This window comes from Anomaloglossus baeobatrachus, chromosome 6 (genome assembly GCF_048569485.1).
Source record: "Anomaloglossus baeobatrachus isolate aAnoBae1 chromosome 6, aAnoBae1.hap1, whole genome shotgun sequence".
NCBI classification, from domain to species: Eukaryota; Metazoa; Chordata; class Amphibia; order Anura; family Aromobatidae; genus Anomaloglossus; species Anomaloglossus baeobatrachus.
Genome location: NC_134358.1, coordinates 340,919,985 through 340,942,958, shown reverse-complemented (window position 1 = coordinate 340,942,958; position 22,974 = coordinate 340,919,985). Strand labels below are relative to the sequence as shown.

At 45.5% G+C, this 22,974-nt stretch overlaps 1 protein-coding gene and 1 long non-coding RNA gene across 3 annotated transcripts in view; both read right to left on the bottom strand.

Moving 5' to 3' along the window:
* PDIA4 (protein disulfide isomerase family A member 4) overlaps positions 1 to 22,974 on the bottom strand; it is a 342,287-nt gene that overhangs the window by 174,114 nt on the left and 145,199 nt on the right. For both annotated transcript variants that reach the window (XM_075314972.1, XM_075314971.1), the window contains exon 5: positions 17,335 to 17,540. In XM_075314972.1, coding sequence (XP_075171087.1) covers positions 17,335 to 17,540 — 206 coding nt within the window. The remainder of the gene's footprint in view (positions 1 to 17,334; positions 17,541 to 22,974) is intronic.
* Positions 10,121 to 16,221, bottom strand: LOC142243261 (uncharacterized). The gene is made up of 3 exons (XR_012724342.1): positions 16,132 to 16,221; positions 14,784 to 14,917; positions 10,121 to 10,188 (listed from the first exon to the last, which is right to left on the bottom strand). It is a non-coding gene; the product is annotated as an uncharacterized LOC142243261 (long non-coding RNA).

Genomic DNA, 22,974 nt, shown 5'->3' with positions numbered 1-22,974 from the left:
AAGGTAGGATGGTGGTCTAATGAAAAGGATTATGAGCAGCCACTGCAGAGCTCTATCACATGCAGCCTCCCTTCACGGCGACCATCTTGGAATTTTCGGCAGTAAATTTCTATCAAGAATGTCTCAGTACATTTGTCCATTTATACTTCAATCACATTAAGTTGCCAGAGCAGTTTGCTGAAAAACTGCCCCTCTCCATGATGTTCCTACCTCCAAACTTCATTGTTGCTATGATGTTTTTGGGGTGATATCCAGTGCCTTTTGGCCTCCAATCATGGTGTTTATTTTGGCAACTAGAGAGTTAAATTTTGGTCTCATATGACCAAACTATATTCTCCCAGTATTTCACAGGCTTGTTTAAATATTGTTGACCAAACTTGAATCCCTTCACCCCCGGGGGATTTTAAGTTTTTGTTTTTTGCTCCCCTTCTTCAGAGAGCCTACCTTTTTTATTTTCCATCCATATTGCCATAAGAGGGCTTGTTTTTTGCAGTACAAGTTTTACTTTTAAATGATTCCATGGGTTTTACCATATAGTGTACTGGAAAACGACAAAACAATTTCCAAGTGCGGAAATGAGTGATTGCACAATTGTTTTTAGCGTATAATACACCATTTTCACTATATTGTAAAACGGATGTGTCGCTCTGATGCCTCAGGTCGGTACGATTCATAGATACCAAACATGTATAGGTTTACTTTTATCTAAGGGGGTTACAAAAAATTCTTTATTTGTACAAAAAAAAGTGGCGCTTTTTGCACCATTCTCCCCAACCCATAAGGTTCTAATTTTGCGGGCTCAGTGACTGCTTATTTTTTGCATCTCAAGCTGACATCGTTACTATTTTTGCAACATTTTCATCGCCTGTTATTGCAGTTTGTGACAACCGAAAAAAACCTTAGTTTTGGCGTTTGAATTCTTTTTGCCACTTCGCCGTTTACTGATCAAATTAATTGATTTTATATTTTGATAGATAAGACATTTTTGAACGCGGCAATATCGAATATATATGTATATTTTTAATTTTGTTAACCGTTTAATTTTCAATGGGGCGAATAGGGGGGGTGCTTTGAACTTTGTTTTTTTTTTTTGTTTTTTCTTTTAATCCTACTAGTTTCCTTAGGGGACTAAGGATCAGCAGTCTGATCGCTGATTCATTTCTGTTGATCAGAGCTGCACAGCTCTGTTCAGCAGAAAAGCAGCGTTCCTGTTAGAGCCGCTGATCTGTCGGCTGTAACAGAAACTACAATAGTGACAGGAGTCCGCACATGTCCTGTTGCTATTGTGTCACGGGGCCTCCGATAGTGGCGGGGAAAAGGCAATTTTCAGCTGCGGCCATTTAAATCATGCTTTCACCTTTTGACGGTGCGATCTAAGGGGTTCGGATCCACCTGCACATGTTAGCCGGATATGTCTGCTGTTGAAATCAGCAGACATGCAGGGATCGCTGCCGGCTCACCGCAGAAGCCGGCGGTAATTACCCTGACATGACCAATGATGTACTGGTACGTCCTCAGTCGGAAAGAGGTTAAATGCGCGAACATGCTTTATGTTCAGTAATGGAGTCAAGAGTATTGAGTGTGCAAAAAGATCAAGGATGTTGAGTGTATTACTTCGAAAGAATAGTACCTGCTGATTCCAGGTCTCTCTGTAGGTTTCCACAGGAGGCTCTTGGATAACTGTTTCTTTTCACTCTTTTGTCTGAAATCTTGTGGGGAGCACCTGGTCGTGGACAGTTTCCTCTTCCGGGTTATGGCCCTAACAGTGGTCACTGGAACCTTCAGTAGTTTAGAAATGGCACGATTGATTTCTAATTACTGCTAGATTTCAGCTAGTGTCATGACTTTCCATTACCTTTTGCACCTCTTTCTTCATGTGTTCAATATTTCTTCCATGTGTCATTTCTCAATAAACATCACTAAATGTATGGTTTAATTTCTTTGCCAGTGTGAACCGGAGTTTTTACCAACATCTGGTGAAAAACTCATGTCAATAGCACATGTTGAAATATATTTACCTAGAAATTGGTGACGTGGTCAATGAGAGAGAGAGAGAGAGAGAGAGAGAGAGAGAGAGAGAGAGAGAGAGAGTGTGTGTGTGTGTGTGTGTGAGAGAAATATATCTGACACTTGACAGACAGACCTCTGGCTGTAGAGTGTCGTAACATTTGACTACACAAGATGCTCCCCGACTTTCACTGTTACACTGCTTTGGGTTTATCCCCTTCTCTTTAGGGCCCTGCGGATTTCCTCGACTTTCAGCTGTTAATCATCACCACTTCCCTTGTGTTTTTAAATCCTTACATTTCCCCTTGCTGTTTCCTGGTTATAGACTTCAAAACCTACACAGGCCCTGAATGCTAGCAGTCTGCGTGTGTCCATCTGAAGAAACTTTGTGGTTTGCTGCAGCTCTCCCCAAGTCTTCCTAGAGATAAGTTGTTTATGTGCTTTCCTCTGTGTGTGCTCCCTGTGTCTTCTTTAGAACTTAGTGGGGTTGACTAAACGCTAATCCCATAGTTACATAGGTTTAAAAAAAAAAAAAAAATGACCTAGTTCCATCTAGTTCAACCTTCCTCCACCAATTATACATTTTGTCATTAAGTAAATTATAACCAACAATGTTGTGTGTACTGAGGAAATCATCCAGCCCTTTTTTAAAAGCTGTTATAGTATCTGTCATTACTACCTCTTGTGGTTGGGAATTCCCCAGTCTGACTGCTCTAACTGTAAAGAACCCTTTCCTATTTAGCTGCCGGAATCACTTTTCTTCCACTCGCAGTGAATGCCCCCTGGTCCTTAGTATTGTCTTTGGAAGGAATAAGTCATGTGCTAGTCCTTTATATTGACCACACATGTATTTATACATATAAATGAGATCTCCTCTGAGACGTCCATTTTTCTACACTAAACAAATTAAGTTTTTCAACCTCTCATCATATGGGAGGCCTTCCATTCCTTGTAGTAGTCTAGTTAACCGCCTTTGAACTAACTTCTCAATGTCCTTTTTAAAATGTCGAGCCCAAAACTGGATCTCATATTCTAGATGTGGCCTTAAAAGTGATTTATAGAGGGGTAACAATACGTTGGGATCACGGGATCAAATCTCTTTTATACACCCTAAAATCTTGTTTGCTTTAGCAGCTGCTGATTGACATTGAGTTCTGCTGCTCAGCTTATTTGTAATAAGAATACCAAAGTCTTTCTCCTGTTCTGTAGTCCAGAGTTTACTTCCATTTAATGTATATGCCGCTATAGGATTACTCCGTCCTAGGTGCATTACTTTACCTTTATCAAAATTAAATCTCATTTTCCAAGTGTCTGCCCATTCTGACATCTTATCCAGATCGTTTTGTAATATTGTACTATCAAGGTCAGTTTTGTTTTTTTTTTCAACTTTGAATTTTTATTGAGATTTTCAATTTACGTTTTTCATACATAAAATAAAACATAAAATTCACAATTCTTATCGAACCTAGACAAACAATGACAGGACAGGTGAGGAGGGTTAGGAGGGGAGAGGAGAAATAGGAGGGAAGAGGGAAGGGTTTCAAGAGTCCATGCTCCTTCCATAGGACCCATAGGCCTCAGTCTCACAGATCCTCCTGTCCCGCAAAGTAGTCCCATGGTGCCCACACGGCCTGGAAGCGGTCAACTGTGTCATGCAATAGTGCCGTGAGATGTTCCATGCGTCTAACGTCCAGTAATCTATACTTGAGGCTCTGGAGTGAGGGTGTCCCTGGCTGCCTCCAATTCTTTGCAATTAAGCATCTGGCCGCCGTAAGGATGTGGGACAAAAGCTTAGAGGCCGTTTTTCCCAATCCCCCATTCCCAAGACCCAGAACATAGATCAGGGGATCAAGATCAACCTCTATATATAGTACTTTATGGATCAACCCTCTAACCCGCTCCCAGAAGGGGACTATCCCTGGACAGGACCAGAATATGTGCAGAATGGTGCCCCTGCCTCCCCCGCATCTCCAGCAACAAGCCGGTATGGAGGGGTCTATGCCATGAAGGAAATCTGGAGTGTGGTACCAAAATAGCAAAATTTTATAGATATTTTCCTTATATAGTGTGCATATTGACGTCTTGGCGGCGTTTCCCCAGATTGCTGCCCATTCCTGAGGAAGTATCCGCCTTCCCAATAGAGACTCCCATTTCCGCATGTATGGAAAAGACCCCTCGGGCCCCTCCCGTGAATCAGAAAGCAAAATGTAAATTTCCGAAATCAGCCCCTTAGTATCAGTGCCCCTTCTGCAAATTTTCTCAAAATCTGTGGGAATCGAGGCCCCTGCCCTGCCAAACAAGGAGCCAGCCAAGTCTCTGATCTGCAGATATTGGAAAAACTCTCGATTAGAGAGAGAGAATTTATCTCTAAGGTACTCAAAGGAATGGATCTGCATTGTACTTCCATCTATAATGTCTGCAAATCTGAATAGACCTGCCTTGAGCCAGGGGTGCACCATGTCCGACTCCAGACTGCTTGGGAGCAAGGGTTGGTATATGAAGGACACCAGAGGGGAGCAGGGGGATGCCAAAGGAAATCTTCTAATGCAAAATGCCCAGAGGTCCCTAGTGAACTGCATCGGTCCAAGAAGAGGGGGGGGGCGAATCCCACCGGGCCGGGGGCCACAGGAGCGCGTTTGGATGTATAGGCGCCAGCCAAAGTTTTTCAATCTCAGTCCACCTGTTGTATGCCCAAAGGGACACCCAACAGGGGATCCTCCTAAGATGGGCCGCCCAATAGTATTTTAGGATGTCCGGGACAGAAAGCCCCCCCCCGTTTCTCCGAGCCATCAACACCTCCCTGGCCACCCTATGACGTTTGTTACACCAAATAAATCTAAGGATAGCCGCCTGAAGGGACTTCAGCTCCTTTATTGGTACCTTAACTGGGAGGGTTTCAAAGAAATAATAATAATTTTGGGAGCAAGCTCATTTTAACCGCCGCAATGCGCCCCATCCACGAAAGAGGGAGGGGCAACCACTTGCTCAAAAGAGTTCTCAGCTCTCGGAAAAGGGGGGGGAAGTTAAGGTTATAGAGGGAATCATAAGTAGATGTGAGGTTAACCCCCAGGTACTTGACCGCATCTGTCTTCCAACGAAACTTAAAATTCAAACGCAGGTAATCCAGGGCCACCGGGTCGAGATTCAAGGGCATTGCCTCCGTTTTGCTAGAGTTGATCTTATACCCCGAAAGGCTCCCGTACCTACCCAAGGTGCACATTAAAATTGGAAGGGACACATGGATGTTAGTAAGTGTAATGAGCACATCGTCGGCAAAAAGTGAGATTTTAAACGGTTTATTCCTGACCAGGACCCCCGAGATGTCTGGATTGCTTCTGACCGAGGCCGCGAGGGGCTCTATGCATAGCGCAAAAAGGAGGGGGGACAGGGGGCACCCCAGCCTGGTGCCATTGGAGATGAGAAAAGGCTTAGAGATGTGGAGGGGGAGTTTGATAGAGGCCGTAGGAGCGCTATACAGGGACTTCAAGGCCCGCATAAAGCCACCCGAGATCCCAAAGACCTCCATTGTCTTGAAGAGAAAAGGCCACGCAAGGCGGTCAAAAGCCTTCTCTGCATCTAGACTCAACACCAACGCCTGTTGCTTCGTCCGATTTGCCACATCCACCAGGTCTATGACCTTCCTGGTGTTGTCCCCCCCCCTGACGGCAAGGGACAAAACCCACCTGGTCTTTATACACGAGTTGGGGCAACCATCGATTAAGCCTGGCCGCCAAGAGCTTGGTGAACATCTTCAAATCGGAGTTCAAAAGGGCTATTGGTCTATAATTAGCACAGTCCAATGGGTCCCTGGGTGGCTTGGGCAGGAGGATTAAATGGGAGTGTAGCATGGATGGAGGGATAGGGTCACCCTGAAGGAAAGAGTTAAACAAGGCGGCCATGTGTGGGAGGAGCTCCGCCGCAAACACCTTGTAATAAAAATAAGTAAAGCCGTCCGGGCCCGGTGACTTCCCGCCAGGCAGGGCTTCCAGAACTTGCTCCAGTTCCTCTGTAGTAATCTCTTCATTCAAAGCCGCGGCTGCTCCGCAAGGCAGTGAAGGGAGCTCAAGGGCCGAAAAATAGTCCCCAAGTGCCCCAGCCCCGCGCGAAGCCATGCCCGGGGGAACCGGAAGGTTATAAAGCTTGTTGTAGTAATTGAAAAAAATGTCAGCTATTGAAGCGGGGTGATAGTGGATAGTGCCCTTTTCGTCGCGCAGAGCCTGAGGGCATGAGGATGTAGCGCGCTCCTTAAGCTGCCTGGCGAGTAAGGTATGAGCCTTATTACTCCTTTCATAGTATCTTTGTTTGGAAAAGGTTAGCAATTTTTCTGCTCTGCCAATTGCCAAGTCTCTCAACTTTTCCCTAAGGCTGATGACTCTCCTAAGAATAGTCAGTGATGGGGCAGCCGCCAGTCTCCCCTCCTGTAGCTTAAGATGGGCCGTTATAGAGTCCCGCTGGCTTGTGGCATTCTTTTTAGCCCTGGCGCCCTCTCTAATGCATAGTCCCCTCATCACTGCCTTGTGAGCTTCCCAGAGTGTTGCCGGCGACGTGACCGTGCCCGTGTTCAACTGAAAGAATTCGACCAGTTGCTTATTTAAAAAGGCCCTAGTGTCGGGATTTTTGATCAGAGATTCATTAAGGCGCCAATGCTGAGGCCTAGGTCGAGGACCATCTTTCTTGAAGTCCATTATGAGTGGGGAATGGTCTGACCACGTAATGGATCCCATTTCCACCCTCTCAAGACGCCCCAGCAGCTGTGAGTCAATGAAAAAATAGTCTATTCTGGTGTGCGTCTGATGCGGATGCGAGTAGAAGGAAAAGGCCTTCTCTCCCAGGTGGTCCACCCTCCAAGCGTCGTATAAAGCCCCTGATCTAATGAGCCTACGAAAGTCCCGGGACAAATTTTTCAAAGCACCCGATGGAGGGTGTCCACCCACAGAGAGTCTGTCGGCCACCTCCGAAAAAGGGATGTTAAAGTCTCCCCCCAACACCGTAGAGGCCGGTGCCAGTCCGCCTATCAGATCGAGTATTTTCTTAAGAAAGCGTATCTGCCCTTCATTAGGTGCATAAATGTTGGCCAGTATGTGCGGGGATCCCCCCAGTTGGCCCTCCAGAATCACATATCTACCCTCTGGATCGCAGTGAGAACCCGTAATTTGTAGAGGACAACTGGAGGATATTAAAATAGCAACTCCCCCCCTCTTGGAGCCCGAGTAAGCCGAGTAATGGATGGGAAAGCGGTGGGACGCAAATTTGAAAGTGTTTGATTCCACAAAATGTGTTTCTTGGATAAAGGCTATGTCTGCACCTGATGTTTTCAGTTCCTGTAGCAGCAATTTCCTCTTACGGGGTGAATTCAGACCTTTTACGTTAAGAGAGATAATGCGGGTCATATCTAAAACTTAGAAGTAAGAAAAAGCTAATGGCACACCTATACCGTCGGGGGCATGACTTCCCCTGTGAAGCCGGCCAGAGGAGATGGTCCATACGACAAAGGGCCGCAGCTCCCAGGGACTCTAGAAGGGGTGGTACCTGAAAGGACACAAGGAAAAAACATCGGGGAGGGGGGAAGACAAGGACAAACATAGAAATGAACATGAATTAAGAACATTAACCAAAATGCATAAACCTTAGGCATAGATTCCCGGGGGGTCAACCCGGAAGGGAGAGACCTAGAGGGAGGTTCCCCAACCCGTCTGAGCTAAGAGAGCCACCCACCTCACTCCCCAGTAGCCCTCCCACGGGGATCAGTCCAGTGGGCACGGGCCCGTGCCAAAAGGAAACAAGGGAAAAAAAACAAAACAAAAAAACTCAACCACTAACTCCAAGTAAGGGGACCGGGCTCCCGCCAACCCCCCTACCACCCACGGCATCATTGTGGCTACAGCCCCCCCCCCCTTATGCAGCTCAACAGACCCAGAGGGCCGCAGATGACACAATGGACAGTCAGAGGCTTGCTGTAGAGAGAGTCACAGTATCACAAAGCATGCTCAGCCACTGGAACTCAGAGGGTATAAGAAATAGGCACCAACCAGGTTAAGAAGTGTCCTCAACGGTGAGCTGGGGAGGGGGGCGACCCGCGGCCCCTACCTCCTCTCCCCCCCAAAGCCCCACGCCCTCCACCCCTCACCTTGGACCACACGGGAGGGGGCGGCCCTTCCAACCTTTGCAAGTCCCAATCTGGGATACAGACCGCTGGAATGTCCAGTGCTTCACAGAACAGAGTGGTATCTGCTGGAGTGCGAAGGGTCGCCGATTTACCCCCTCTGCGCGCTGTTAGTGCAAACGGGTAACCCCAGCGGTATGGAACCTGGTGCTCCTTCAGGCTCGTGAGGAGGGGTTTGAGGTGCCGCCTTTTCTGGAGTGTGATGCGAGAAAGATCCGGGAAAAGCTGGATTTCCTTGCCATTGAACACAGGTGCCGTGCGCCTCATTCTAGCCTTAGCCATGATCAGTTCTTTGGTGGAGAAGTCGTGAATGCAACAAATGATGTCCCGGGGTTGGGTGGATAAATTCTTCGGCTGTAAAGCCCTGTGTGCCCTGTCCAGCTTGATGATGTTAGAAGGGGGAGCGTCCAACACTTCATTAAAGATGGATTGTAGTATAGAGTTTGTGTCCTCGGGCCCATCTGACTCTGGGACCCCCCTCACACGGACATTGCAACGGCGTCCTCTGTTGTCGAGATCCTCTATGTGAGACTGCATATCCTCCATTATTTTTTGTTGCGATGTTGCCAGTTTGTGTAATTCTGATACATGGGATCTGGTGATGTCATGCTCTTCCTCCAGGGATTCAATTCTGCCAAACAATTGCTGCAAAACTCTCCTCACTTCAGCTATTTCTGACCTGCAAGTTGCTTTAACCTCACGTATGAGGCATTGAAAGTCCTCTTTAGAAGGAAGTTTACTTATGAAATCATGCATGTCCTTATAGGAGGTGTCTGGCCCTTTAAGGTGAGCACCTGCAGTAATAGACGCTGGAGTTTTAGTCTGGTGCTGGGGAAGCTGGGGAGGTTGATCTCCACACCGAGGCCCAGAGAGGGGAAGCAGGCTGCTCTGTTCCCTGATATTACCAGCTGTAGCTGCAGTCCCTTCTTCTCCTGGCAGTGGGGAGGGCTGCCCCCCGACCTCCACCTTATCTCCCACCGCCACTATGTGCTCCTGGGCCTGCTGCTGCTGTGCCTGAGGATCCGATGCAGTGCAGGGCTGCTGAGCCAAGGCATCCCCTGTTGGATCTGCTGCAGGGACTCCTCCACTCCCCCCTGTGTCCCCGCTCACCCACTCCTCCTTCTCTTGCTGCATAGCAGGCCGGGCCGGTGCCTCCATTTCCCCTCCATGCTCCTGGAAAGATGGCGTCCGGGCCTCCCCTGGACCCTGTTCCAGGCCCAAGAAAGTATCCAGCGCCGTGGTGTACAGCGGGGGGGCCACCGATGCCTGCTGCGACGGTTTAATCCTCCGTGGTCCCATCCTGAGAGCCGGTGAGTAGGTTTGTGCTTATGATAAGTGCTGATTTAGCTGAGGGTCAACAGGAGCTCCTCTTCCCCACGTCCACTCAGCTCAGCATCCTGGACACGCCCGAAAGGTCAGTTTTAATATCCTACATCGTTTGGTGTCATCAACAAAGACTGACCCTTAACTATCAATTCCATCCACAAGGTCATTAATAAAGAGGTTAAAAAGAATCGGTCCTAGCACAGATCCCTGCAGTACCCCACTGCTGACTATAGCCCATTTACAGAATGTACCATTTATGACTACTCTTTGTTTCCTATCTTTTAGCTAATTCCTTACCCAGTTGCGTATAGTTCCCCCTAGTCCTTGCTTCTGGAGCTTTAGTATTATCCTAGTATGTGGTACAGCATCAAATGCCTTTGCAAAGTCCAAATAAATCACATCAGCTGCATTACCAATATCCAGATTTGTGCTTACCTCCTCATAGAACCCCAACATGTTGGTTAGACACGACTTATCTTTCATGAATCCATGCTGTATGTCAGTTATTATATTATTTTCTACCATATATGTTTGCATGTCATTCTTTAAAATGCCCTCAAAAACTTTGCATACTACTGATGCCATGCTTACTGGACAGTAGTTGTCTGGATCTACCCTCTTACCTTTCTTAAATATCGGTACCACATCAGCAATCCTCCAATCCTGAGGTACCAACCCTGTTACAAGCGAGTCTAAGAAGATGAGATAAAGCGGTCTGTCAATTACTGAGCTCAATATTTGTGGATGAATCCCATCAGGCCTGGGGGATTTGTCAATGTTTAATTTACTCAGATTTAGGCATACTTGTGTTAAATTAATTATATCGGATGGGGAACTTTGATTTTTGACTTGTTTAATGATCCCTGGAACAGTCAGTTCCTTAGTGAACACAGATGAGAAGTGCCTATTTAATATCTCAATCTTTTCTTTGTCCTCTACAACTAACTTATTCTATTATAAGGGGCCGATACAATCCTTTGTTTTCCTTTTGCAATTATTGTATTTATAAAAGACTAGATGGTGGCCCGATTCTAACGCATTGGGTATTCTAGAATTTGTGTAGTTAATGTATGATTTTTGTTTATATATATATATACATACATCATACATATATATACATCATACATATATATACATACATATATATACATACACATTATATATATATATATATATATATATACACACACACACACACACACATATATACATATATATCTACATATGTACACATATATATATATATATATATATACACATACATACATACATATGCATATATATATATATTATATATTATATATATATATATATATATATATATATATATATATATATATATATATATATATATATATATATATATATATATATATATTATATATATATAGAGAGAGAGAGAGAGGTTGTTGTGTGTGTTGCGTAGTTTGTGGAGCGCTGTGTGTGTGTGGTGCTGTGTGTGTTGCGTGGTTTGTGTGTGTGTGTTTTGGGGGAGGTATGTTTTGTGCAGTGTGTGTGTGTTGGAGGAGTAGTCCTGGGGAGAGAGGAGTATAATAGGAGTAGTAGTCCTGGGGTGGGGAGAGAGGAGTATAATAGGAGGAGTAGTCCTGGGGGGATAGGAGTATAATAGGAGTAGTAGTCCTGCGGGGAGAGGAGCATAATAGGAGGAGTAGTCCTGGGGTGGGGAGAGAGGAGCATAATAGGAGGAGTAGTCCTGGGGGGAGAGGAGTACAATAGGGGGAGTAGTCCTAGGGTGGGGAGAGAGGAGTATAATAGGAGGAGTAGTCCTGGGGAGAGAGGGTATAATAGGAGGAGTAGTCCTGGGGTGGGGAGAGAGGAGCATAATAGGAGGAGTAGTCCTGGGGTGGGGAGAGAGGAGCATAATAGGAGGAGTAGTCCTGGGGGGAGAGGAGTACAATAGGGGGAGTAGTCCTAGGGTGGGGAGAGAGGAGTATAATAGGAGGAGTAGTCCTGGGGAGAGAGGAGTATAATAGGAGGAGTAGTCCTGGGGTGGGGAGAGAGGAGCATAATAGGAGGAGTAGTCCTGGGGGGAGAGGAGTACAATAGGGGGAGTAGTCCTAGGGTGGGGAGAGAGGAGTATAATAGGAGGAGTAGTCCTGGGGAGAGGAGTATAATAGGAGGAGTAGTCCTGGGGAGAGAGGAGTATAATAGGAGGAGTAGTCCTGAAGGGAGAGAGGAGTATAATAGGAGGAGTAGTCCTGAAGGGAGAGGAGTATAATAGGAGGAGTAGTCCTGGGGGGAGGAGTAGTCCTGGGGGAAGAGGAGAAAAATAGGTGGAGTTGTCCTGGGGGGAGGTGGTGTCTAATAGGTGGAGTAGTCCTGAGGGGAGAGGAGTATAATAGGAGGAGTAGTCCTGGGGGGGCGGTCCCGAGCGGCCAATGCGTGCTGGGGCGGGCTGAGCCGAACGGCAAATGCGACAGTTGTCACTGTAATGACGTCATTTTGGAGCAAGACAGACAGACAGAGACAGAATAAGGCAATATTTTATATTATTATATATATAAATATATATAAATATATATATATATATATATATATATATATATATATATATATTTATTTTGGGATTTATTTTTGTTTCAGTAGCTAATTTTGCTTGCTTGCTTTTTTAACATTTCCTATTGATATCTTTATACTTCTGAAATGCTATTTCTGTATGCTCAGCCTTTAAGATTTTAAACGCCCTTTGTTTTTGTTTTATTATACTTTGTACTGTCTTATTTATCCATAGTGGTTTCTTTTTATTCCTGGACATTTTATTACCAGAGGGTACCGTATTGTTCGGACCATAAGACGCACTTTTTTTCCCCCAAATGTTGGGGGAAAGTTGGGGGTGCGTCTTATGGTCTGACTATAGGGCTGCGGCTGGGAATGAGGGTGCTGCAGGTCATCGGGGGCACGAGCAGGCAGCAGCAGCGCCTGCTCGTGACCACGTGGGCCCGCTCATTACATATGCACGCCCATCCTCCCGCCCATCTCTCAGCGCTGAAGCCGGCACTGACAGGTGGGCGGAAGGATGAGCGGGGACGCGCGCATAGCAAAGAGCCGGCCGCATGATCACCCCTGGCAATTACAGCCTGGAGTGATCATGTGCGGCTGTATTGTATGTGCGGCCCCCCGCGTGTCATTACCAGCGCGGGGTGCAGTGAATCAGTACACTCACCCGTCCCCGTGTGTGGAGCCGTCCTCCTGCTGCACACGATGTCTTCCTGTCTGTGCCGGTCAGCTGATCTGTGCTGGTCAGCTGATCGGCACAGACAGGAAGACATCGCGATGCAGCAGGGGAACGGCTCCACACACACACAGGTCAGGGCGCACAGAGGAAGATTATCGGCTGCAGGGAGTGAGGAAAAGGTGAGTATAAACGTTTATTTTTTTCTCTGTGCTATAGGATACAGGCCATATACCAGGATGGTATATGAGCACGATGGGGGCATATAGCAGGATGGGAGTATATGAGCAGGCAGGATGGGGGGGGGTATGTGAACAGGCAGGATGGGGGGGGGGGGTATGTGAACAGGCAGGATGGGGGGGGGTATGTGAACAGGCTGGATGGGGGGGGGTATGTGAACAGGCTGGATGGGGGGGTGGTATGTGAACAGGCTGGATGGGGGGGTGGTATGTGAACAGGCTGGATGGGGGGGGTGGTATGTGAACAGGCTGGATGGGGGGGGTGGTATGTGAACAGGCTGGATGGGGGGGGTGGTATGTGAACAGGCTGGATGGGGGGGGGTGGTATGTGAACAGGCTGGATGGGGGGGGGTATGTGAACAGGCTGGATGGGGGGGGGTATGTGAACAGGCTGGATGGGGGGGGGTATGTGAACAGGCTGGATGGGGGGGGTATGTGAACAGGCTGGATGGGGGGGGTATGTGAACAGGCAGGATGGGGGGGGGTATGTGAACAGGCTGGATGGGGGGTATGTATGTGAACAGGCTGGATGGGGGGGCATGTGAACAGGCTGGATGGGGGGGCATGTGAACAGGCTGGATGGGGGGGCATGTGAACAGGCTGGATGGGGGGGCATGTGAACAGGCTGGATGGGGGGGCATGTGAACAGGCTGGATGGGGGGGCATGTGAACAGGCTGGATGGGGGGGGTATGTGAACAGGCTGGATGGGGGGGTATGTGAACAGGCTGGATGGGGGGGTATGTGAACAGGCTGGATGGGGGGGTATGTGAACAGGCTGGATGGGGGGGGTATGTGAACAGGCTGGATGGGGGGGTATGTGAACAGGCTGGATGGGGGGGTATGTGAACAGGCTGGATGGGGGGGTATGTGAACAGGCTGGATGGGGGGGTATGTGAACAGGCTGGATGGGGGGGTATGTGAACAGGCTGGATGGGGGGGTATGTGAACAGGCTGGATGGGGGGGGTATGTGAACAGGCTGGATGGGGGGGGGGTATGTGAACAGGCTGGATGGGGGGGGGTATGTGAACAGGCTGGATGGGGGGGGGTATGTGAACAGGCTGGATGGGGGGGGTATGTGAACAGGCTGGATGGGGGGGTATGTGAACAGGCTGGATGGGGGGGTATGTGAACAGGCTGGATGGGGGGGTATGTGAACAGGCTGGATGGGGGGGGGGTATGTGAACAGGCTGGATGGGGGGGGGTATGTGAACAGGCTGGATGGGGGGGTATGTGAACAGGCTGGATAGGGGGGGTATGTGAACAGGCTGGATGGGGGGGGGTATGTGAACAGGCTGGATGGGGGGGGTATGTGAACAGGCTGGATGGGGGGGGTATGTGAACAGGCTGGATGGGGGGGGTATGTGAACAGGCTGGATGGGGGGGTATGTGAACAGGCTGGATGGGGGGGTATGTGAACAGGCTGGATGGGGGTTTATAGCAGGATCATATACAAGGCAGGAGGATCATTACCAGGATGGGGTACCTTAGTAGAGAATTTGGGGACATTACCCCCATAACAGTGTCAGCAGCAGATCCTCGCCCTATAACAGTGTGTCATGACCACATTTTTTGCTTAAAGTTTTATTTTCCCATTTTCCTCCTCTAAAACCAGGGTGCGTCTTATAGTCCGGTGCGTCTTATAGTCCGAAAAATACGGTATACGTTTTTTACAGGACTCTAGTAGTATATCCTTAAACTTACCCCATTTATGTTCGGTATCCCCAGTTAGCATAACATTGTCCCAATCTACACAATTAAGCTTTTCCCTTAATTTGTAGAAATCAGCTTTCCTAAAATTCCAGGTTTTAGCATTTCCATTCAAATGTTCAATTGAATATTACTTTGAAACTTACCATATTATGAATGCTATTGCCCAAGTGCTCCCGGACCTGTAGATCTGAAATTGTATCTGGTCTATTTGACAAGACCAGATCTAGCAAATTATCTCCCCTGGTCGGTTCAGCTACCATCTGAGAGAGGAAATTGTCTAGAATAGTAGAAAAGAACTTATAGCTTTTAGCACAACCAGAATATTCTATGTCCCACTGTATGTATGTATGGATAGTTGAAATTCCCTATAATAAGGACCCGAATATTATTATTACTAGCTGCCTTTTCAATTTGTTGCAGCATTTCACCCTCTACCTGTTCAGGTATGTTTGGAGACTTGTAGTAAACTCCAGTTAGCATTTTTCCATTATTTCTTACCCCATGTATATTATCCCATACTGACTCTACATTGTTGCAATTCCCCCCAAAGTCATCATTGAACACAGGTCTTGGGTCAGATTTGATAAATATACACACACCTCACAACCTTTTTTGTCTTTCCTGTCCTTCTTGAACGTAGTATAACCCTCACATTTGTCACCCAGTCATGGCTCTCATCTAACCAGGTTTCCGTAATGCCCACCACATCATAATCCATGGTTGACATAAGAGTCATCCATTTTGTTTGCAAAACTTCTTGCATTTGCCAGTAGACATTTAAAACTATTAACACAATCCTTGTGCCTAGCCTCCCTACTTTTCTGGCATGTCCCAGTCCCCGATAATCCTTCATTGACCCCTACAGTCTCACTGTCTCTATCTGCTCTATCTTTCCCCTTATTTGCTCCACTACCTTACCTCCCCCAGATCTTAGTTTAAAAGCTCCTCCATCCGTCTGACCATTTTCTCCCCCAGCACAGCACAGCATCAGCCCTACCCAGCAATCTGTCTATCCGATCCGCAATATGCTGAACCCGAGCACCCGGCAGACAACACACTGTTCGGCATTTATGGGCTCGGTGACAGATGACTATCTGTCTGACTAATTATTGAGTACCCTAACACCAACATCTCTCTGGCCTTTGCTGCACTCCTATTTCCCTCCTTCCTACAGCAGCAGTCATTTTCCTGGTTGCTAGGATCAATGTCCTGCTGTAATGATCCTAGTCCTGGCTCTGCATTCCTAATATCAGCCAAACACCAAACAGGCATATTTACTAGGTTGTGCCAAATAGGGCAAGGCTCCCTGACACTTTTCCCCCTACCTCTTTTTCTAACTGTTACCCAGCTACCTACTTCTTGGTCCTGACCTTCCTCACCTCCACCCTCTATAGCACTGGCCCCAGCCAAAGCATGCTCAGTGAGCTCTAAACTCCTCTCCAGGTTTGCAATGCTCCTAAGTGTTGCAAGCTGCATATTTAGATCAGTTACCTGGGCTTCCAAATATGTAACATGCTTGCATAGAGTGCAGACATATTCACCCTCGAATGTTCAAGGCATGCATACATATGACAAGACGCACTCTTGGTATTATTGTCCATGGAGCACCTATTAAATGGGGATAAACAGTACAGATAAAAAGTAGAAAAGCAAAAAATAACAATGGGAAACTTGTAAGGATAACTTCAATCTATGCTCTTGTGTCAAACTATGATATTGTGCTTAGACTATGGACTTACCTGCAAGCTCAGTAACCCTCGCTTACCTGCTGGGATATGTAGTTCCGGAAGAATCTAGAAACAGGTGTGGCTACTGCTAAAGGCCGCTTTACACGCAATTACATCGCTAACGAGATGTCATTTGGGTCCCGGAATTCGTGATGCACATCTGGCCTAGTTAGCGACGTCGTTGCATGTCAAACGCAGGAACGACCGTGAACAATCTAAATTACTTACCTTGTCATTGATAGTTGACGCGTCGTTCTATTCCCGATTATCGTTGCTGCTGCAGGACGCAGGTTGTTCGACGTTCCTGCGGCAGCACACATCGCTATGTGCGACACCGCAGGAACGAGGAACATCACCGTCCCTGCGGCCGCCCGCAATGAGGAAGGAAGGGATGTTCGGCCCGCTCATCTCAGCCCCTCCGCTTCTATTGGCGGCCGCTTAGTGATGTCGCTATGACGCTGAACGAACTACCCCTTTAAAAAAAGAGGCGGTTCGCCGGTCACAGCGACGTTGCTAGGCAGGTAAATATGTGTGACTGTTCCTAGCGATGTAGTGCGCCACGGGCAGCGATTTGCCCGTGACGCACAACCGACGGAGGCGGGTACGCTCGATAGTGATCTCGCTAGCGAGATCGCAGCGTGTAAAGTGCCCTTAACAATTAAATCACAAAACACACTTTCCCTACCTTGCGCCCAGTTCTAGGGTCAGTCAGGATCAGGTATCCTGCTCAGCACATAGGTGGGGAAACTATCTACGGTGGTCAGAGGAGCCAGTGGAAGGTTTGGTAAGGGGTCACAATCTCCCCCCTCCCTAAACATAGGGTTTCCCCTTCCCTGTCACCAGATGCATGGTACTTTTTCATACAAACATTGTCACACTATTTTTTTTTTTTTTTTGATCTACAATAAACAAGAATATGAACATAGTACAAAACAGTAGAGCTTTATACATTTTTATATCATCTTACCATAGTTTTCTCTTGGTCCATTATAATCATACGACTTGCCCTTGCGAAATATCTTCAGAGTGGGATATCCAGACACATTGTATCTTTTAGCAAGCTTAACTTCTGTAGTGGCATCAACTTTTGCAAGCGGTATTGCTGGTGTATGCTTCCTAAGCTCTTGTGCAGCCTTTTCATACTCTGGAGCAAACCTTTTACAATGTCCACACCTACACAGAATTTAAATTACATGGCATAAACTAGTATTAAAAGGGTATTGTAATCTTACCAAGTTCTAATATACAAAGAAAAATTGAATAACTGGGTCCATAGTAACCATATAGCATGGAGGTTCCCCATTAACAACATAACAACCTACATAGAAGCTCCATAAATCATCGTCCATACAATCCTATTTAAATTAAATACCAAACAATGTTTTCTTTATAGAAATCTATAGAAAATTTATTTAAATGCGATTTAGTAAAAAGTTTTTCCAGGGACACAAAGAAAGTGCAACACATAGTACAGAAATGTGCTTAAAAACATGTGCATAGCCAGTCAGGGAAGTGTGTCAGTACAGAACAGGCTGAAATAAGTGCATGGCACAGCCCACAGAGACAGTATAGCTGCAGTGCATTAGTATGTCAGTTCCACATAATACAGTTAACAGCACACTGAGGTACATTAAATAACAATCAAGCAAAATGTCATATCATAAATATACACTGTGAATTCATAGAGACCCATACAGGATGTAAAAATCACCATGCATAGCTGCAGTGCATTAGTATGTCAGTTCCACATAATGCAGTTAACAGCACACTGGGGTACATTAAATAACAATCAAGCAAAATGTCATATCATATACATACATAGAGACCCATGCAAAATGTGAGAAGCACCATGCATGCTGTCCTATGAGCATGGAACAAGACTCAAATGATTATGATAACAGGGCTGTCCTGTGAGTATGAGCCATTGCTCAAATATGTGCAATGCAAAAGAAACCGTCCTTTCAGCAAGGAAGATGGCAAAGATCCAAAGTATGTAAAGGTACTATGACCCACCAGGAACACTCCTGTGTTCAAGCCTGACACACCACCCTGCACCTCAACGCGTTTCGCTTATCGCTTCATCGGGAGGTCGATGAATCACTAAGGCTGCGCGCACATCAGCGGTATTCTGTCGCAATGCCGGATCCGTCAGAAATGCGGTAGAGATCAATACAGTGGAATCGCAGCAAGATAAGGTCACATGCGGCCGCATGTGACCTTATCTTGCCGCGACTCCATTTAACTGTATTAAACTGTACCGCATTTGTGACGGATCCAGCATTGCGGCAGAATACCGCTGATGTGAAGCCCGCCTCAGAGTCAAACTGCTGAAATGCTGCATTTGAACAAGTGCCATTTATTACACTGTCCTATGGCCAAATTGGTTCAGGGCTGAAAAACAGTTGAACTCAATTTTGTGGTGCTGAAAATGAATATGAAAATTTGCCAACTTGCTCCAATTTTCAAAATCCAGACGAGGCTGTCATTACGTATAATACCTTTCATGCAGGTTTACAGAAAAATTGCTTCTTTATTATTTAATCATCTCAACTGCATTATTAGTAGCTAGTCTGTTACATCATCTATTTAGTCTATTAAATCTTCAGTATTCTATCATCTTAGGATGACCAAAAAAAAACACACCAACTCAGCTCTGATGACGTAATGCTAATGATTGTTGCGTCACCTACTTTTTATAAATGTTCTGTGAAGGTATACAGTTTTAGGATTTCTTAGCATATTGACATGTTTATGTTATTTCAGATATGCCTTGTTCTATTATAAGTGGACAGTTTTTGCTAAATATGCGGAGAAGTCACTTTTTAGTCAAAAAGGCGAAACTTGACTACCAGGATAAGGAAATCCTACAACCTGTTTTTTGGCTGCAGAATCGGAGAACAGGACAAGAATTGGGTTCCAGACATATATGCTGCAATAGATGGGCATCACATCTTACCCAGTGGTTGCATAGGAAGATGCAATCTCTTCTGCAGTCCCAATGATCTGGACAGAGTCAACCGACCACACTTTCAATTATTATGTCTGCATGGTGCCCTCGATCATTAGGAAAGGAGTTTCAAGGAAGAAGAAGTAGACATTACAGCATCCAAATATTCCATCTGGAATACACCCAGTACCACATACAGAAGACCCGCAGGTTCCAAAAGCAACAGAAATTTTCAGTCGAGTCAAGTGAGGAAGAAAAGAGCGCTTGGTGTCATGAATAGGGATGGGAGAATGAATTTGAAATGGGGTGAACCAAAGTACTATCCGTAACAATCATGGGTGCCACACATTATGCAGACAAGTAAATGTATATAAGGAGAAGGAAAAAAGCTCCGCATGTAAACATGTGCACACCAGGAATTAGATATACCTTAAAATATTAAACTTTATTAAGTGCCAAACACAACAAACAAGGTTAAAAACATTTAAAATGAGACAAAAAAGCCCCCTAAAGCCCCAATGTAGGACATAATTGCCATACGTAAGCCATAATGGACAATACAATTATACAGTACAGACCCCTACAGCAATAAATAACAGAATGCAATAGCAGAAAACACATATATACATATATATCTCACAGGGGAGATGATAATGACCTCAAATAACCACCATATAATAATGGAACATCACAATAAATATGAAATAAATCACCCTAAATAGGGAGACCCAATCCACTACATAATATGAAGAACCTATAGTGTGGTGTGGTAGAGGCCAGAGTCAGGGTGATTTATTTATTGTCCATTGTGGCTATTACGTATGGCAATTATGTCCTACATTGTGGCTTTTTTGCGTCATTTTAAATGTTTTTAACCTTGTTTGTTGTGTTTGGCACTTAAAGTTTAATATTTTAAGGTATATCGAATAGTGATGGGAGAACACTAAAATGCTCGGGTTTTCGTTACTCGAGCCAAGCAATTTCTAACTGCTCAGATGCTCATCTCTAGCACAATAGAAGTCAATGGGAAACGTAAGCATTCTTTTCAGCAGACCACCTGTAAAATCACTTAAATCTAGGCAAACACTGCTGAAAAGGAATGTGAACAGCATGCGCAAGTTGCCTGGACACATCTGACTCCCAGGGCGCTGTTGAAAACAATGTTAAGAGTAATACACCTGTTTAACACCTGAACGCCCGCCGATACGCTTTTTAACAGCGGTAATTAAGGGTGGTACTTCCGATCCGCCGCTTTTTTACGGTGGTCGGAAAAAAGGGTATTGCGCCCCCCAGAGTCAGAAAATCTTCGGGATTTCAGCTACCGGGGGTAGCTGAGACCCTGGAGAGAATGATTCAGGCCGGTTTTTCCAGTCCCCAGTCACGTGATCACCGGTATACCGATAATTACGTTACAGTAAATGACAGAGCCGGAAAAAAATGATTAATCTCCCACCTGGCATGATCAAACATGCCAGATGGGAGATAAATCTCCTCCCCGGTCCCCCGGTGTCGCCAAAGTGCCCCCCCGACCACCAACCCCCTCCCGAAAATCCAAGATAACCACGCGCACAGCAGCGCACCAACCGCATTTACCCCTTTCCTCTGGGGTCACCTGTGGGGGACCTCCACTGTTTAGGCACCTTAGGGGCCTTCCAAATGCGACATAGCGTCCGCTAATTATTCCAGCCAATTGTTCGGTCAAATGGCACTTTTCCCTTCCAAGCCCTGCTGTGCACCCAAACAGTTGATTTCCACCACACATAAGGTATCAGCATGCTCAGGAGAAATTGCACAATAAATTCTATGCTGCTTTTTTTCCTTTTACTCTTGTTAAAAAAAAAAGCTATTTGGTTGAAGTAACAATTTTGTGGTAAAAATGTATTCTTTTTATTTTCACAGCTCAACATTATAAACTTCTATGAAGCACCGGGGGGTTCAGGGTACTCACCAAAACATCTAGATAAATTCCTTGAGGGGTCTATTTTCCAGAATGGGGTCACTTGTTGGAGACCTCCACTGCTTAGGCACCTCAGGGGCTCTCCTAATGCAACATGGCGTCCGCTATTGATTTCAGCCAATTTTGCAGTCAAATGGCACGCCTTCCCTTCCGAGCCCTGCCGTGTGCCCAAACAGTTGATTTCCACCACATATAAGATATCACCAAACTCAGGAGAAATTGCACAATAAATTTCATGGTGATTTTTTTCCTGTTACCCTTGTGAAAAAAAAGCTACCTGGTTGAAGTAACAATTTTGTGGTAAAATTTTATTTTTTATTTTCATGGCTCAACGTTACAAACTTCCGTGAAGCACCTGGGGGTTCAGGGTACTCATCAAACATCTAGATAAATTCCTTGAGAGGCCTAGTTTCCAATATGGGGTCACTTGTGGTATTTTTTTGCTGTTTACGTACATTAGGGGTCCTCCAAATGCGATATGGTGCCCACAATCTTTTTCAGCCAAATTTCCTTTCCAAAATTCAAATATTGCTCCTTTCGTTCCAAGCCCTTCTATTTGTCCAAACAAAGGTTTCAGACCACATGTGAGGTATCACCGCGCTCATAACAAAAAGTGGGTAACAAATGTTTGGGTCAAATTTTTGGAATTACCTCTTGAAAAAGTGAGAAACTTGATGCTAAAGCAACATTTTTGAGAAAAAAAAATGACAATTTTCAATATTACAATGTAACGTTATCAAAATCTGTGAAGTACCTGTGGGTCCAAAATGCTCACTATACCCCCTATATAGAAGCCTTAAGGGGTCTAGTTTCCAATATGGGGTCACTTGAGTGGGGTTTCTGCTGTTTAGGTACCTTAGGGGATCTGTAAATGCAACATGGTGCCCGCAATCTGTTTCAACCAAATTTGCTTTCCAAAATTCAAATATTGCTCCTTTCGTTCCAAGCCCTTCCATTTGCCCAAACAAAGGATTCTGACCACATGTGGGGTATCGACGCGCTCATAAGAAAGTGGGTAACAAAGTGTGAGGTCCAATTTTTGGTGTTACCTCTTGAAAAAGTAAGAAAATTAGTGCTAAAGCAACATTTTTAGGTAAAATGTTAATTTTTATTTTTTTTCATTCCACATTACTTTAGTTCCTGTGAAGCACCTGAAGGGTTAATAAAACTTCTTTGATGTGACTGAGTACCTTGAGGGGTGCAGATTTTAGAATGGTGTCACTTTTGGGTATTTTCTGTCACCTCGGCCTCTCAAAGTCACTTCAAATGTGATGTGATCCCTAAAAAAATGGTTTTGTAAATTTTGTTGAAAAAAATGGGAAATTGCTGATGAACTTTAAACCCTTCTAACTTTCTAACCCCCAAAAAATTTGTTTCAAAAATTGCTCTGATGTAAAGTAGACAAGTGGGAAATGTTATTTATTAACTATTTTGTGTGACATAACACATCTGGTTTATGGGCATAAAAATTAAAAGTTTGAAAATTGCAAATTTTTTTGTCAAATTTCAGATTTTTTCACAAATAAAATAAAAAAAATATCATCCTAAATTTACCTCTAACATGAGGCCCACTATGTCATGAAAAAACAATCTCAGAATAACCAGGATCTATTGAAGCTTTCCAGAGTTATAACCTTATAAAGTGACACTGGTCAAGGGGGCGTGGCCTGACTGGAGCAAGGAGCAGACGTGAGGCTGGAGAA